The 17,213-nt window shown below is 41.7% G+C and overlaps 1 protein-coding gene and 1 long non-coding RNA gene across 2 annotated transcripts in view; one reads left to right on the top strand and one right to left on the bottom strand.

Moving 5' to 3' along the window:
• Window positions 1-1,109, bottom strand: part of DNTTIP1 (deoxynucleotidyltransferase terminal interacting protein 1) — a 13,091-nt gene extending 11,982 nt beyond the window's left edge. The window contains exons 1-3 of the mRNA XM_075177709.1: window positions 952-1,109; window positions 505-575; window positions 257-353 (exon numbers count right to left, since the gene is read on the bottom strand). Coding sequence (XP_075033810.1) covers window positions 257-353; window positions 505-575; window positions 952-1,035 — 252 coding nt within the window. The 5' untranslated portion in view covers window positions 1,036-1,109. The remainder of the gene's footprint in view (window positions 1-256; window positions 354-504; window positions 576-951) is intronic.
• LOC142095012 (uncharacterized) lies at window positions 1,082-17,213 on the top strand. The gene is made up of 3 exons (XR_012677731.1): window positions 1,082-1,169; window positions 9,974-10,045; window positions 17,114-17,213. It is a non-coding gene; the product is annotated as an uncharacterized LOC142095012 (long non-coding RNA).

Raw genomic sequence — 17,213 nt, 5'->3', positions numbered from 1 at the left:
ATAACAGAGCTAACTAGGTCATTATCAACAACCATGTTAGAACAGCAATGACTTCTGCTATATCTTCCGTTATCTTTCTGAGGATTCTGAGAACTAAATAAAATTGGTGTATGTATACAAGCAAAGGAAAAATTACAAGTTAGATTGAGTGCATCTACCTACAGAGCTTTCAGGTGCCAAAGAGGGTGTTAACCCTTCAGTATCCACCGCCATACAGAAGCACACAAAACTGCAGGTCTACACGGAAAGCTGTTACCTTCATGTATTTATTGAAGACACTCTGAATTTCCTCATTAATGCTTGGTTGTAGAACTGCACGTAGCAGATCCATGGAAACTGCTGGATCACTGAAACTGCAACCACCCACCCCAAAAACACAGATTGAAACAGGTAATAGAATAGAAATAGAGACATGTGTAGTAAAAACGGGGTGACCGTTTACATTTTATATTACTACACAATATGCCTTATGCTCTATAAATGTTACATAACATATTCTCTTACCTGACTGCTACATGAGAGCGGCGTCCTCTGCGCTGCACTTGCCGATGCTTAATCATAATATTCCACGGGCTCTGTAAAAAGCAGAAATGTCCACAATAAGAATAAGAATATAAAAAAATAAAATGAACAAATGACACCCTGGATCAAATACGGCTAGACCCAAGCTTGGTAACTACCTATCTAAACATAGCTGTACACAGAGAAACCATCAGTATATACAGAAGACACAAAAGCCATCTGCATCTAAGCACACAAAAGCCATCAATATTTATACTTATAATTCATGTATAAACCTCACTAACATGCAGCTAACCACACATATGCCTGCGGTCTCCATTTACATACACACATTCACTTACATACATGGTACATACTACCACCCATGTACCTAATCTACCTACATCTAACCCTACAGGGGTAATACATACCCCTCCTTACAATACTAACCGGGGATGTCCGATCATCCGGCTCTCCATCTTCCTCTCCCCCGCTCTGACCTTTCAGCTCCAGCTCTTTGCTAGTTCCCATCATTAATGTCAATAGTCAGAGACAATCCCGGACATCACACTCGCAGCCTCGGCGCGATGACGTCATCCACGCGCGACGTCCTCATGTCACCATAGAGACAGCGGGCTTTGCCCGGAATGCTGCGAGGAGGAGGCATAGTACTGCTTTCAGTGTGTATGCAGACATGTTATCCACAAACATAACACAAGATAACCACCACATTTGTTTTTTGTAGATTCATATCTTAGATGCACAGTGTCAGTAGTAATGTACACCTGGAACTAGGGTAAAATGTTGGTAAATAAATACATTTTATATATATATATATATATATATATATATATATATATATATATATATATTACAAAGCATTTATCAGCCTCCTAAACCATAACTGGAGATGTCCTAAACTAGGAAGTATATTTATGACCTCAGCGCGGTAGCCATCAATATGTACCACTATATAAAGAAGCTCTGCTGCGATGTACTATGCCGGGGCTGCTCAGTGGTGCCCCGGCGTTAACAGTTACAGTATGGACTGGGAGTAGTACTTAGCCAGGTGCGGCCAGATGGGCAGGAGCATCCTATGGCCTATTTGAGCAGAAAACTGCTGGACCGAGAGGTGGGGTATGCCACAATTGAAAAGTAATGTTTGGGCAGTGAAAAAACTTCAATCATACGTGTATGGATGACATTTTACAGTGGAGACTGATCAAAATCTTTTAAAGCGGCTACAACACACCTCAGGGGAGAATGACAGACTTTTAAAGTGGAGCCTTGCACTTCAAGTTTATGACGTTCATATTATTCAACGAAAGGCTTACAGTAATACGGATGGACTGTCTCGACTGGAAGAGCTGTATCCCTCAGGACACCTCTGGTAACCCCAAGAAACTGTGTGACCAGAAGCCAAATCGAGGGGGCATGGCCCAGTGGTTGCCTGCATAGACAAGGGGGGGGGGGGGAGGAGTGTGGCTGGATCACTTATAAATAACTTATTGCAAAATTGTTTTCAACTAGTGGCACAGGCGCCAATTTATATAATTGCAAATGTACTGATTTTTGATACTGTGTATTAGAAATGTCCTGATTTATGAGGTATTGATTTCTGATGCAGTAGTCATTACTTTGAGGAAATCTGTTGTGTAGCTCCAAGAGGAAATCCTCATTAAGGCTAATTAGACCTTTTTCAGGTGAAGTGACAGACACTAGCTTTAGCCTCTGCAGGAGTGTGGTACCTTCCTTTCATGTGCAGTTTTTATCCTTGTATCTTAGAACCTGTCTGAATAATGCAATCAGCAAGTTTTAGGAAATAACAGATTGGTGAAAATTTTGTTGACTATGCGTTGCACTTAAATCCAAGTTTGGAGAGCATATTGCTTTCTAATACTAAATATGTATCACAAGTCGGCCCCGCAAACGGGCACCGATGTCCTTACTTTCTTCCTGCAGACGGGGATCCTGATGTTGGGGAGGAAATCCTATGATGGCAGCTGCCATCTTGCCGCCGGGTCTGTGCATGCGCAGATCTGCTCTCCCTCCTTCAGACCTCCCGATCGCTCCTCATTGGCCACAGAATCATGGGGGGTATTTAAACATCCTGGTTTCTCATGTGAGATGTCTGTTCTTCGTGCTCACTCCTGCAGCAGTAATGTCCTGGCTCTCCGCTGCCTATATTAAACCATAACTGTTCCTGTGACTCCATCGCTACTATCCTGAGTTACCACCTTTGTGTCAGCTACGGTTCTACACCTCCATGCCACGGCCTATATTAAACTACCTCTGTTCCAGTGACTCCATTGCTACTTTCCTGTATCACCATCATTGTGTCAGCTATAGTTCTACATCTCCACTTCTACATCTGCACCCCGCTGCCTATATTGAACTACCGCTGTTCCTGTGGCTCTATTGCTACTATCCTGACTTACCTCCTTGTGTCCAGCTCTTGCCTGTTTCCTCTGCTTCTGGCTCCTCCTACCACTCTGCCCGGTACACTCTCAGGGGACCGTGACCTGCGATATAGGGGCCGCTAAGACCATACCTCCTTGCGGAGATTCCTGGTGAATACCACCTACCTGTTAGACTCACACCCTTGAGTGAGCTGTGTCAAACCTGGCAGATTCAGGGGATCCTTAGATCATCCTTGGAATTTGTGGCAATATGATGTAATATCTCAGTCTTTGTGGAGCCATCTAGGATCAGGGGGCAGTGTTATGCTCTGCTAACGTGTGTCAGAATGTGTATAAAAGAAGCACTGTTTGACCATGTAATGTATCATTATTCCATCTGTACCTTTCTGGAGATCACTAATACCATAAACTAGTGTAACTGTCCTTATTAGGACACTTGAGCTAATAAAACACTGTTTCAAGATCCTGCTTTGACGCCTATTTACCTGTGGAAATTCCTGTGACCTACAGATCAGATCCAATCTAATCCAGTACCAACATTTTCCCACTACCCTGCAGCTCTGGCCAAAGTAATAGGCCAGGGGGGAACCATCCACAGCAACCCTGATCTGAAGGCATTAGATCAGGTGTACCAGCCCAGGTGCCCAGCAAGGGGGTACCCTAGCAACTAGAGTTACCCAGAAGGAAGCAGTCCTAGGTGCCGGAGAAGGAGCCTAGTGGTGGTAGCAGAAGTTTCTCCTACTGCAATTGGAGGGAAGCAATTTGGATAAAGAAAGGGAATGTGTCACGGGCACTAGGAGTTCTGCCCAGGATTTTACCAGATGACTTTACTTACCAGAGGGGCGGAGTTTGCACAGCGGTCCTCTGGCAGTAGGGTGAATAGTGGAACGTATATAACAGCAGATGGAGTGAGGATGCCAATGAAGCAGATGAATAGTCAGTGACTTGCAGCTATATAGGTAGATGAGTCAGTGACTTGCAGCTATAGTGGAAAGGCAGGTTTTAACCACGGAGACCAGAGTGGATGTGAACAGGTGAAGGAAGGTAACGGGAGAGTCAGTGGTCTGCGGATAGCAAGTTGTACCACTGCTGTGATGGGAAGACTTGTCCAGGTGCAGGTAGGTAGCGGGGAAGTCAGTGGTCTGCGGATAGCAAGTTGTACCACTGCTGTGATGAGAAGACTTGTCCAGGTGCAGGTAGGTAGCGGGGAAGTCAGTGGTCTGCGTATAGCAAGTTGTACCACTGCTGTGATGAGAAGACTTGTCCAGGTACAGGTAGGTAGCGGGGAAGTCAGTGGTCTGCGTACAGCAAGTTGTACCACTGCTAGTAAGTGAGAACTTGTACTGGTGCTGATAAGTGAATACAGGGAAAGAGTCAATAACTGAATGAGGACAATGAGAGCACAGAGGAACTTCTCCAAACGGGTAGGCAGCGTTATCGCTAATAGTCTATGGTGATATGTATACCACTGCTCAGTAGAGAGGCTTGTATCAAGTGGATAGGCAGAGTATCAGCCAAAAGTCTATAGCGGGTATGGATACCGCTGTTGAGAAGAGGAACTTGTCCTAAGCGGATATGCAAGGTAACAGTGAATAATTAATAACAAGTGAGCATTTCGCTGATGAGTAGAGAAGCTTGTCCACGAGAATATGAAGATACAGCAGGAGCGCTGAACGGCTGTAGTGGCTATGGGAGCTGCAGGTGAGCAGAGTAGGTAATCCAACAGGCAGCTGAGGACAAGAGCAGGATGCAGGAGTCAGTAGCGGGTATAAGAACCGCTGACGAGCGGAGCAGGTGATCAGCAGGAAGCTGAAGACACGAGCAGGATACAGGAGTTATAGCGGGTATGGAAACCACCGATGAGTAGAGCAGGTAATCAGCAGGAAACTGAAGACACTAGCAGAACACAGGAGGCACCTTCAGAGACTCACAGGGAATGAGACTCAAGATCAGGCAACAATATAATGAGCACAGGTGCCTTAAATAGGGAGAGGTGCCTGATCCACCAATTAGATTAAAAGCAAAGGTCATAAGTTCTTGGATGCTGCGCATGCGCAGTCCATCAAGATGGCAGACGACCGCGGCTCAGGGCAGACGCCAGCAGGAAGGCTAGAGAACCACGCACCAGCGCAGAGGCACTCACGGTCCGGTGAGTGACAGAATGGTGGCAAGACAAGCCCTGCCGGTCCCCAGCAACAACAGACAGGGTGACATAGGAGGTTCATTCTGTCACAGTCGGTCTTTAGCATGTTCAGGAGGGGGAAAACCAGGGATGTCCATTGCTTTAATACTAACTTTCACAGCAGTAATTATTATTGTAAATATGGGATATAGTTTGGAAGATGGCAGTTTTCCAACGTCTCAAATCGGAGTGCGTCTGGGTATGTCTTACTCTTAAATTAAATCTGTTGGTAATTAAGTCTATAACTTTGTTCCAAAATGTATCCATTTTTTTATGTGAACTACCTGTGAACTGGTAGAATATTAATTGTTTCATTGATTTTTTTTTATTGATTTTCTTTTTCTTTGCTCCTTGATCAGCCGGTTTCCTGATGAGTTTAATGATTGCACACTGCTCTCCACTGTCTGCTCATGCTGAGCCTGTTTATAATACCTTCCTGTCAGTTTAACCAATTGGAGCCCTAATAGCAATGATCCAGTCAGCAACTTTGAGACAATGATTTAAGCAGGAACTTGGAAACATCTGAGCTCATCATCAAAAGGCACCCAACATAGTAGAAACAGGTCTTTATAGCGAAAATAGGGTGGCTGCGTAACCAAAGAGTATATTAAGTTAAGCTTATCTGATATCAAGAGACACAAATCCCACAACATTCAGCCCAAGATCAGGATCTGGAACCATATTCTTCCACTAAGGGGGAGGTCCAACATACATCACAGGTATACCTTGGAGAAAAGGATATATAGTACATAGTGTAGTATATCTGCAAAGTATCCATAGGTAAACTGATAAAAATGCTAATTGCGTACCACAAATATTAAAAAAAGCTTTTTAATAAAATAAAACACAACATGAATGCACGTACATGAAAACAAATAGAAAAGGCTTATCTGTAATCCCTGTGGATCACTGTTGTTACAAAGTAATCCCTGACCAGATGATCGTGTCCACGGGGAGCAGATAAATTAAACTTGGGCAAATGTCTCTTAATAACAACCAGATGCGTTTCATCCTTAAGACTTCCTCAGGGGATGTGAGACGATAGCAGCAACACATGATATAAATAGTACAAAACTTAATAACTTAATCACCTGACATGAAAGAGTCCAATCGATATGTAAGAAATATTCCTCTGATGAAACTGATTTACACAGAGAAACGCGTCAGGTTATAATCATTGTCTTCTTTGTGATTTACCGGACTCATACTGACAGTACCCCAGGGTATTCAGCTGCATATGAAGTAAGTGGATCAAGTGGATTTTCAGCTTATTGCCTCTCCGTTTCTCTTCAGCTTCCAAGCAAGTCAAGTGTTTTGAATAGACTTTCCAGCACTATTGCTGCAGCTCCTTCTGCATGCTAACGTCAATTCATTTGGCAGATGGTTATGTGGTGACAGCCAGGAGAGTTTTTCGGTGGATTACTTATGTGACTATGTGACTTTCAAAAAGGACGATGAGTTTGCTATCTACATTGTAGCGATATGCTGCAGTTCATTTCTGCATGCTATAACTCAATTGTGTGAATATCGTGGAGTTTCTCTTTATATAGTACCACTTACCTACTTGTTTCTATTTTTTAAGAGCAAGGCAGCGCTTATTTCAAGTGTTCTATTTATATTGATAACACACTCACTCCAGCTGACAGCTCCAGGAGAGTGTTAGTCTATATGCATTCTAGTGATTTACACTTGTTACAATTTTGAGGTCCTTGGTAACTCTATGAACACACAAAATATATATTTAATTATTGCTGATTATATACCTAATTGTTGTTTTTAGAATCAATGGTGATTCATTTATTTTTAATTTCTTTTATTTTATTAAAATATCATTAATTGATGGATACAGCGCTTCTCTATTTCTTTTTTACTATGTAAGAAATATGATGCTTCCGCCCCCATAGCTGTCAGCACATCAACCATAAACAACATCTGGATAGTGAAAAACCAAATTGAGGCTTGGTCACAGTGCGTGTCACCTCATATTACATCCAGAAGCTAGCACAAGAATATAGTCAGGCGCCATTTTCTTGGTGTCCAGAGATATTTAGCAGGTCTAAGGTGCCATGATTTTGGAGTCCATCTCTTCGGAATGTTTATTTCAATTCTAATGCTGGCACTTGTGGTATTACAAGAGTGTGCACTATATATTAACATTTTGACCCTGGTACCCACTGGACAGGTAACCAGGAGGGGCCCGGTGCTATTTAGCATTGGGGTGGGACATTTTTCGCCAATTAGCCACTGGCAGTCACCACCCTCATGTTATGTAATTACACATGATGAGCTGGCAGGCAGCCTGGTACTGAATAACTTTAGGAGAAATGGTTATACAGCCTCTATTTTGCGTGCAATAGGATCACGTAATCCTTGAACTGTAAGGAAAATGTTCCATTCTTCCAGCAGGACAACTTCCAGTTCTTTGAGTGAGTTTCCAAAACTGACCACAGTGGCTCAATTACACTGTATTCAAATCTGACAATCATGCTGGTTATGGGAAATGTCCAACTTCACATTCATGTCTAAGTGTTCCTCAAACTAAGTACACATCTGGTTCTATGTATAGTGGCATTATTGTCTTCAAAAATGCCATCTCTTGTTGAACATAATGTTTGTTCTAATAGAAGCAAACAGGGCTGGACTTGCCCGCCGGGGAGCCGGGATATCCCCCGGTAGGCCCCAACCCTGATAGCTTCCCTCTTCGTTGGTGGGGGGAGCGGGGACTTTAAAAAAAAAAAATAATAAATAAAAATAAGTAAAACAAAATATACTGATGTGATCGCGGGGCCAGCGCCCCTCCTCCCTCCTCTCTGCTCCATTCGCACTGATTGCTGGGCATGACGTCATCACGCCCGATGTTCAGTGAGGAGCAGCACAAAGAGGAGTCGGCAAGGAGACAGAAGAAGAGAAGAAAGAAAGAAGAAGAAAGAAGCCGATAGAAAAGGTAAGTGAAGGAACGGAAGCAAGGGGGAGCAGAGAGTGAAGGGGAAGCAAAAGCAGCGTGGCAGAGTGTGAAGCGGGAGCACAGGCAGCATGGTACCGTGTGAAGGGGGGCCAATGCAGCATGGCAGAGTGTGAAAGTGGGCCAAAGTAGCATGGCAGAGTTTGAAGGGGGCCAAAGCAGCATGGCAGAGTGTGAAGGGGGGCCAAAGCAGTATGGCAGAGTGTGAAGGGGGCCCACAGCAGCATGGCAGAGTGTGAGGGGGGCCAAAGCAACATGACAGAGGGTGAAGAGGGGCAAAAGCTGCATGGAGGGCGCAGTGTGATCATAAGGGGGCACATCATGGTGATGAAGTGGCACAGTAATATGTGTGTGATGGCACAGCGGGCTTGTGGCAATGTAATGTGTGTGTGGTAGGTGGTGGCTAACTAATGGGTGCTATTTTGTTTGTGGGGTGATGGTGGGGCAATTTAATTTTATAGTGGGGACTATTAATTTAAAATGGGGTGGTTTGGGGGCTATTAATTGAATGTGGGGCTGAGTTTGAGGAGCATGAGTTCTGCTTATTAAATGTGAATATGAATTATTTAATGGCAAGGACGGTTGTGGGAAATAGGTATATTTATTATACGTAAATGCTATTAATTTATTTATTTATTTTTTGGGGCTGTCTCGAGGGAGGTAAATAGGTTTATTTATTAAATGGGAATACTATTACTTTAATATTGGGGCTGGAGGAAGGCCTAAGTATTAATCGTGGGTCTTATTGAATTAATTCCAGGGCTGATTAGAATTTTCTAAATGTACCCATTTTTTTTCCATATAGAGCCCCCAACATTCTAGGATCCAGACAACTCGCAACTAAAGAAACCAGTAGCCACGGGTGGTGAAAGTGACAAGAACAGGTAGGAGAGAGCAGGACAGTCTAGCAAATGTTCTGATTCTAGTGGGACAATCCCGATTTTTGGTGACTGTTCTGACCAATCTAAGGGGCAAGTCAAGACTGTACTCTTTATATACACATTGCATTCTTTATATACTACACTATGGTGCTAGCTGTCCTTTGTGTGCTGACCACTCCCCCTCTAGTATCTGGTCTCGCTTTTATGATGGCTGGCCACACCCCCTTTGATGGGCCCCTAGCGTTGCAGTCCCCCGGAGGGCCTTTCATGCCCCAGTCCGACACTGGATACAAATGATCACCTAAACTGTCAACATGTCTCTGAAGGTTATTTATGATAACAAAATCGTGACATCGGGCCTGAGTCATTAAGGAGAGCAAAGCAAAAGAAAGGAGTAAGTCCGCCCATGGTCAAACCATCTTACAGTGCAAGGGGTGCAAAATAGTTTATTATTTTGCACATGAGTTAAATACTGGCTTTTTTTTCTTGTAGCACACAAATACTTGATAGCTTTATTTTTACACTGCAATTTAAAGTTGATATATGTCCTATCCCAACTATAATATGTATATATGCCATCACATTTTAAATTTACCTCCCCCTCCAATGCAACATGGTTTTGGCCAGGTGCAAAGCTACTATTTTTTTTTTTATGCTTTGCTCTCCTTAATGACTCAGGCCCATCATGTTCATTGTTTATATAGCTTTCCACTGTATTGATGGTGCATGCGTTCACATTAAATGGATGCATTTTTTATTTTCCAATAGAAATATCCAGATGCATCCAATCTTGCCCTGCATGCTAACTACGCCATCTCATATGCTCTCAATGCTAACTCATTTATAGTGCCTGTAAGTTACTGTAACTCCTAGGGCAAAGGATTCAACTTTTCTATTACCAGCAGCAGAGTTTATAATTCTTTCTGAACAAACCTGTATGCAGTGTTAGTAAATCTTACAGTGCTGGATTTAGGCCCCTATTCCTCAATATGCACCAAAAAGAATAAACTTTTTTTTTCATCGGCAGGAAAAATTACTTATTGCCGCAGTTTTTCAAGACAAAATCATAGGAGGAGCTGAGTAATATTAACCTGGAGTGGTAAGTGTTAATTTGCTACATTTCCAGATCAGTTCCTAAGGATATATGCAGGGTTTTCAGCTCCACCAGTCAAAAAAGTAATACAAAATGGTATAAGAGTGGCACAAACATTATATATATATATATATATATATATATATATATATAAAACCTTTCAACATTGAAAAAGACTGTATACCACCGTATACACCCCGACTTCGACCACTGGTGATAACAGAACAAGAATTGTAGCGCCACACTTGTTACATAGAATTCTCTGTGCACAGGCATGGGGAAGCTATCACTGCCTTTGAAAATTACAGGCTTTTCGCCCTTTGATATATGTGCCCCTTAGATCAGTGTGTGTACCTTCCAACTGCCCCAATTTCAGCGAGGCAGTCCTGATTCATGCACCTTGAAAGGAGCTGTGTTTAAGGGGACGTGTGTGATTTGTGCTAATTGTGGCTGGGATTTATTTTGTTGGGTGGTATGTCAGTGTAGTGTGTAGGTACACAACTGTTATTGCCTTCTCCAGAGGCTACACCTCTGTTTCACAAAACCCTCTGGAACTTAGCCAGTCCTGTTATAGAGCAGAATATAGAGACACTGCTCTGCGTTATTCATCCCCTCTTAATTTAAATCTTATCCTTCATAGGATTCCTTCCAACCCATTTAATTTAATAATTCTCTACCTCAATTATACCACTATCCGTAGATTTTCTCGTTTCTGTACTTTATTTGCTGATGAAACAAAAACCGCTTGACATACAGTACATGCTATACAGTATATGATATATAGGAGCCTCTCACATTGCTATATTCAGCCATATGTCTGATTTCTCTTTACGCTTTACAATAAGCCCTGTGAAAATGACCTTGTCTTCACCTGTATAATGGACACCCAGACAAGCATCCAAGGACACTTAAGGGGGGACAGACTTCTAAGTTAAGCAAAAGCTTTTGTTGAACAGAAAAATTAAGGGAATTAATAAAATTATTCCTGCCTAAATGAGATTTTACTGCCTCACTGGTAAATCTAATAGTGATATAAGTAATGTCAATGTTTCTTATTATGTGGTCACATGATAGTGTAACGTTCATACTAGAGATGGTCACTGACCCCCGTGTTTTGGTTTTGGATTCGGTTTTGGATCTGGATTACCGTCGTGTTTTGGTTTTGGTTTTGGTTTTGCAAAACTGCCATTGCGTGTTTTGGTTTTGGTTTTGGTTTTGTTTGGTTTTGTTTTGCTATTTTTTTGGAAAATCCATGTTTTTGGGCCTAAATTAACCCAATTTAGTGCTACAACTGTTTTAGAGACAAGTAATCTAATTGTTGAGGTAATAAATCATCCAAAAAAACAGTTTAATTCTTCGTTGGTAGGCCTATTCTACACACAAAACAGATTGTCTTCCTCTCCATCTATGCATATTGGCAATGCAGCCATCGTCTTTGAATGTATATTACACCCTACACTTATAGTTAAATATGTAAAGAAATGGAAAAAGCCAGTTTGGTTTCTGTCTCTCAAGGCCCCCCTCCACTTGTATAAAATACCAAAAAATTCAGCCATTATAGACTGTACAATATTAATTGACATGGAGAAAGCCAGTTTGGTTTCTGTCTCTCTAGGCCCCCCTCCACTTGTATAAAATACTAAAAAATTCAGCCATTATAGACTGTACAATATTAATTGACATGGAGAAAGACAGTTTGGTTTCTGTCTCTCTAGGCCTCCCTCCACTTGTATAAAATACAAAAAAATCCAGCCGTTATAGACTGTACAATATTAATTGACATGGAGAAAGCCAGTTTGGTTTCTGTCTCTCTAGGCCCCCCTCCACTTGTATAAAATACTAATAAATTCAGCCGTTATATACTGTACAATATAAATTGAAATGGACAAAGGCAGTTTGGTATCTGTCTGCATCAGATCCTCTCTCCACTAGGAGTAAAATAGAAAACTATTCAGCCGTTATATAATCTAGAATATAAATAGAAATTGAGAAAGGCAATTTGGTATCTGTCTGCATCATAATCATCAACATCATCATTAGCGCCCTCGTCGCCTACACAAATCTCCCCCTCATCCTCTTCTAATTCCAAAGTGGCATCCTCAATTTGGGTATCACAGGCTACAGGCTATTAAGGCACACATCAGCAGAATGCTCACGATTAGACATCCCACTGTTGGATGGACTCTCCACAGGGATTGTTGTCATTTGTGAATCAGAGCAAATATTCTCCTGTAATGCCTCACTGTTATCTTGCAGCTCGGCTTTGACGCGTAACAGTAGTTGTGCACCAATTGTAGGCTGGGTAACTTTTTGGGATCTGCCACTAATAGCCAAAGGTGAAGGCCTCATTCTCTCTTTGCCACTGCGTGTGTAGAATGGCATGCTTGCAATTTTTTTTTTATCGTCACTTAACTTTTGCTCAGTTACACTTCTTTTTCGCTTCAATACAGTAAATTTTTTTTGGGTTTTTGTTTTTTGCACTAATTTGAAAACACTCTGTTGTTTGACATCGCCTTGGCCAGATGACGTACTGGGAACACTAACATCAGGACTGGTGACAGAACCTGGTTGCTCATTCAGATCATATGTGGACTGCTTTGAATCCATTCTGAGCGCAAACCACTGGGGAGTGCTAAAAATTATTTAGTAGATACTGCTGACAGATATGACTTTTGACAGCCAGAAATATTAATGCACAATTAGGGAGGACACCCCAAAAGCACTGAGGAGTGCTAAAAATTATTTAGTAGATACTGCTGACAGATATGACTTTTGACAGCCAGAAATATTAATGCACAATTAGGGAGGACACCCCAAAAGCACTGAGGAGTGCTTAAAATTATTTAGTAGATACTGCTGACAGATATGACTTTTGACAGCCAGAAATATTAATGCACAATTAAGGAGGACACCCCAAAAGCACTAAGGAGTGCTAAAAATTATTTAGTAGATACTGCTGACAGTTATGACTTTTGACAGCCAGAAATATTAATGCACAATTAGGGAGGACACCCCAAAAGCACTGAGGAGTGCTAAAAATTATTTAGTAGATACTGCTGACAGATATGACTTTTGACAGCCAGAAATATTAATGCACAATTAGGGAGGACACCCCAAAAGCACTGAGGAGTGCTTAAAATTATTTAGTAGATACTGCTGACAGATATGACTTTTGACAGCCAGAAATATTAATGCACAATTAGGGAGGACACCCCAAAAGCACTGAGGAGTGCTAAAAATTATTTAGTAGATACTGCTGACAGATATGACTTTTGACAGCCAGAAATATTAATGCACAATTAGGGAGGACACCCCAAAAGCACTGAGGAGTGCTAAAAAATATTTAGTAGATACTGCTGACAGATATGACTTTTGACAGCCAGAAATATTAATGCACAATTAAGGAGGACACCCCAAAAGCACTAAGGAGTGCTAAAAATTATTTAGTAGATACTGCTGACAGTTATGACTTTTGACAGCCAGAAATATTAATGCACAATTAGGGAGGACACCCCAAAAGCACTGAGGAGTGCTAAAAATTATTTAGTAGATACTGCTGACAGATATGACTTTTGACAGCCAGAAACATTAATGCACAATTAGGGAGGACACCCCAAAAGCACTGAGGAGTGCTTAAAATTATTTAGTAGATACTGCTGACAGATATGACTTTTGACAGCCAGAAATATTAATGCACAATTAGGGAGGACACCCCAAAAGCACTGAGGAGTGCTAAAAATTATTTAGTAGATACTGCTGACAGATATGACTTTTGACAGCCAGAAATATTAATGCACAATTAGGGAGGACACCCCAAAAGCACTGAGGAGTGCTAAAAATTATTTAGTAGATACTGCTGACAGATATGACTTTTGACAGCCAGAAATATTAATGCACAATTATGGGAGACACCCCAAAAGCGCTGGGGAGTGCCAAATATGAAGAAAAAATAATAAACCTCTATCCTCCTCTCTGCACTAGCGATTTTGGTTAGAGCAATTGCAAGAACAATATTGTATTCTCTGTCCCTGCTCTAATTAGCCTATGACTACACCCTGCTCTCTCCCTCTGTCAAATGGCGATGGATTGCTGTGGAGGCGTGTATTTATAAAGTTGAAGTATCGCGAGAACCGAGCCCCGAGATCCGACGACGTCACAATGACGTTCCGCCTCGATTTGGATTCGGAATGGGCGGGAGAGTACCGAGCTGCTCAGCTCGGTACTCGGATACCCAAAGTTCGGGTGGGTTCGGTTCTCGGAGAACCGGACCCGCCCATCTCTAGTTCATACCCTCATGCTTAATAGTAGCACTTAAATGTTGCATAATAAAACATGCAAATCCAAATTTACATTACAAAACATGGTATATAAATGTCAATATTGGTATTTTTCAACAGAGGCTCTTAACCTTTTGGAGAGATTATTATTTAAAAAAACAAAAAATGGGATAGAAAGTAAGAATATAGAATTCTCTTTGGGTACATCATGGGTGCAAACAAGCAGCACAATTTCTCAATTCAGGAACCAGCAGAGACAGACAATTTGCATGTGACAAGGAAGCACCTGAAGGCAGGAGCACTAAGCCAGAAGGACAAAGATGTCGCAATGGGAGTTGAGCCTCATCATTATAAAGATTTTATTTCATGTTATAGTTAAATTGTGTTGGGCTACCACACCTTGTGTCTGTGATTTACTTGCAGATTAATTAACTCTTTAAGTGTTCCCTATTATGTGCTAATATGAAGGTGTGACTCCACATCCCAATGGTGGTATGGTTACTTGTGTGCAATACAGTACATTGTACTTTAAATGGAAACAATTTCCTTAAGCTTTTTCTTTTAAGATTGAGGCTCATTGTATAATATTTATAAAGCCGCTGCACATGAAATCATTAGTATGTCTGACGTCCTGTGTGTGCAGGTGCGTACGAGGAACAAACTGGGATGAGGTGTAATCTGAAAGTTTAACCTCCTAATCCAGGCCAGACCTGTCCTAGAAGAAGTACAAGGAGGATATATTTAGGGAAACTGTGCCTGCGTCTCCCTGCAACTAGTATAGCCATAAATATATAGCGGCTGCAGGCATGGCCTATGTCACTCATGGCGGCTTCTCCAGGCATAAACTTTTCTAGGCTTTGATGTCTGAAGAAGCAACCTGGCCTTGGTGGAGATAAGTAGCTGCCAAATCATTGGGAACCTGGACATTGGACCATTGCTTTTCCACTAGCTGGGGCTTATAGACAGAATGCTTTGTCTGTTGCTTGTCATCAATATTATTATTATATTCTGATTGGTTGTTCAATATAACGTTAACTTGATGCTGCTCTTACATCAAGTCATAATCCGCTTATCTGTTGACATCTTACCGTTACAGTGTTCCTGACAGAGTTAATATAGCACTATGAAATAAAGACACAACTTGTTTTGGCTAAAATGAAAGGTCAGCAACTTATTGAAATGTTCAATATATTGAGAAGAGGTGGCCAATCTAAGCAGACCAATCAGCCCCATGATCACACCCATGAGCTATAATCTCCGCCCCAATAGATTGGGTACGGCTAAGGCACGCCCGCCTAAGCGTAGCCCCATAAACCCGAAGGGGTATTCTCACTGATTGCCCAATCCCTTTAGGGGAGAGCCCCTACCACCTCTTGAATGTGACCAATTTGTCCACTGACTGGGCTGCTTACCGCCACTACGAAACTTTATTTGTGAAAATTTCACTCAACTGACCCAACACTAAAAACCATAAAAAAGAAAAAATTTATATATAAAACCAGAGCGAGAAACCAAAATAGGGCCTGGGTGGGTGGGAAAAACTCTCCAGATGGTAGAAAGGGGGAAGCTGACTGCTGGTACCTGGACCTTATCCTGCTGCTCCCACTACATTCCTGTAATCCTGCCCCCTACGTCCCTACTGATTGGCTGACCCCTGCCCCCCAGTGGAGTTAACTCTTGCTATACTGGTACTTTCTTTTACCTGCCCCCTCAGCGTTTATGTTACCTTGGGCTAATCCCCGCCGTCTGTTATCCTTCCCATCTGCAAACCACATGCTACAACACAACTGTGTAGGAGGAATTTTGCATAATCTACTTAAAGTGTCTTGACAGTTCCAACTATCACAAGGCTTGTAAATGGCACTTGCACAGGTACAGGTGGCATCTATACAAAGGTAGTTGTGGCAGGGATTTGTGTAGCATACTGTTAGTTTGCTACAGCAGAACACAGGGCCCCGTACTTGAGTAAAAGCCAGTATTCTGTAAGCAGACTCTGGTGTGTGGCTGTCCGGACCTAGAAAGTCACAAGCAGGTATCTAGCAGTATGCCATGTTCCATCCCTGTCTGGCAGACGTCCTGTAAGTTCCCATTTAATTAACTGAATAAGCCAGCACTGGTTTCACAAAGACCCAGGATACCTGGGGAAAACTGCTTCAGTTACTAGACTGCCATTATAATAGTGTGCCTCCATTATAATAAAAGTGCCTCCTGTCCAGTTCTAACAGGTATACTTATGAAAGTCTGGCTTGTGAAACATCTATGCTAATATGCTCTGCTGAAGATGGACTTCATTAAAGGGGATTCATAGACTGTGATATCATTTGCTTGCGTTATATTGTTTGAAATAAATGTTCTTTACGATATTAGAGACTAGGGGGTAAATGTATCAAGCTGAGAGTTTACCAGTGGGTTTGAAAAACCAATCAGATTCTAGCTATCATTTATTTAGTACATTCTACAAAATGATAGCTAGAATCTGATTGGTTGCTATAGGCAACATCTCCACTTTTCAAAGACGCCGGAAAACTCTCAGCTTCATACATTTACCCTCAGAACTGTATTAATGTATTCTTAGACAGTTTATGTCACGGTTATAAAAAGGTACTCAAAATACTGTTAAGTATAGTTGTAATCAAACCATTTACGTTATAGAAGTATTAATTTATAGGAATATCATTATTGTTTTTGTTATTTTGAAGTAAGCCCTGCTCAGGCTTGTGAACATTGCATTTAGATTATACTTGTTGCTAATCATTCTTTGTTTAAAAGTATTTTAGTGATGTATTTATTATTCCAGTATAATAAAGCTGATGTCACTTCACACATTTGATATTGGGAACTTGGGAGTTCTCTGTCTCACTGCCGTGCCGTGACCGAAGAAGAGCAGCCAGCAGGGA

This window comes from Mixophyes fleayi, chromosome 6, assembly GCF_038048845.1.
Source record: "Mixophyes fleayi isolate aMixFle1 chromosome 6, aMixFle1.hap1, whole genome shotgun sequence".
NCBI lineage: Eukaryota > Metazoa > Chordata > Amphibia > Anura > Limnodynastidae > Mixophyes > Mixophyes fleayi.
Note: the sequence above shows the minus strand (reverse complement) of the source record. Positions and strands in the feature narration are given on the sequence as shown.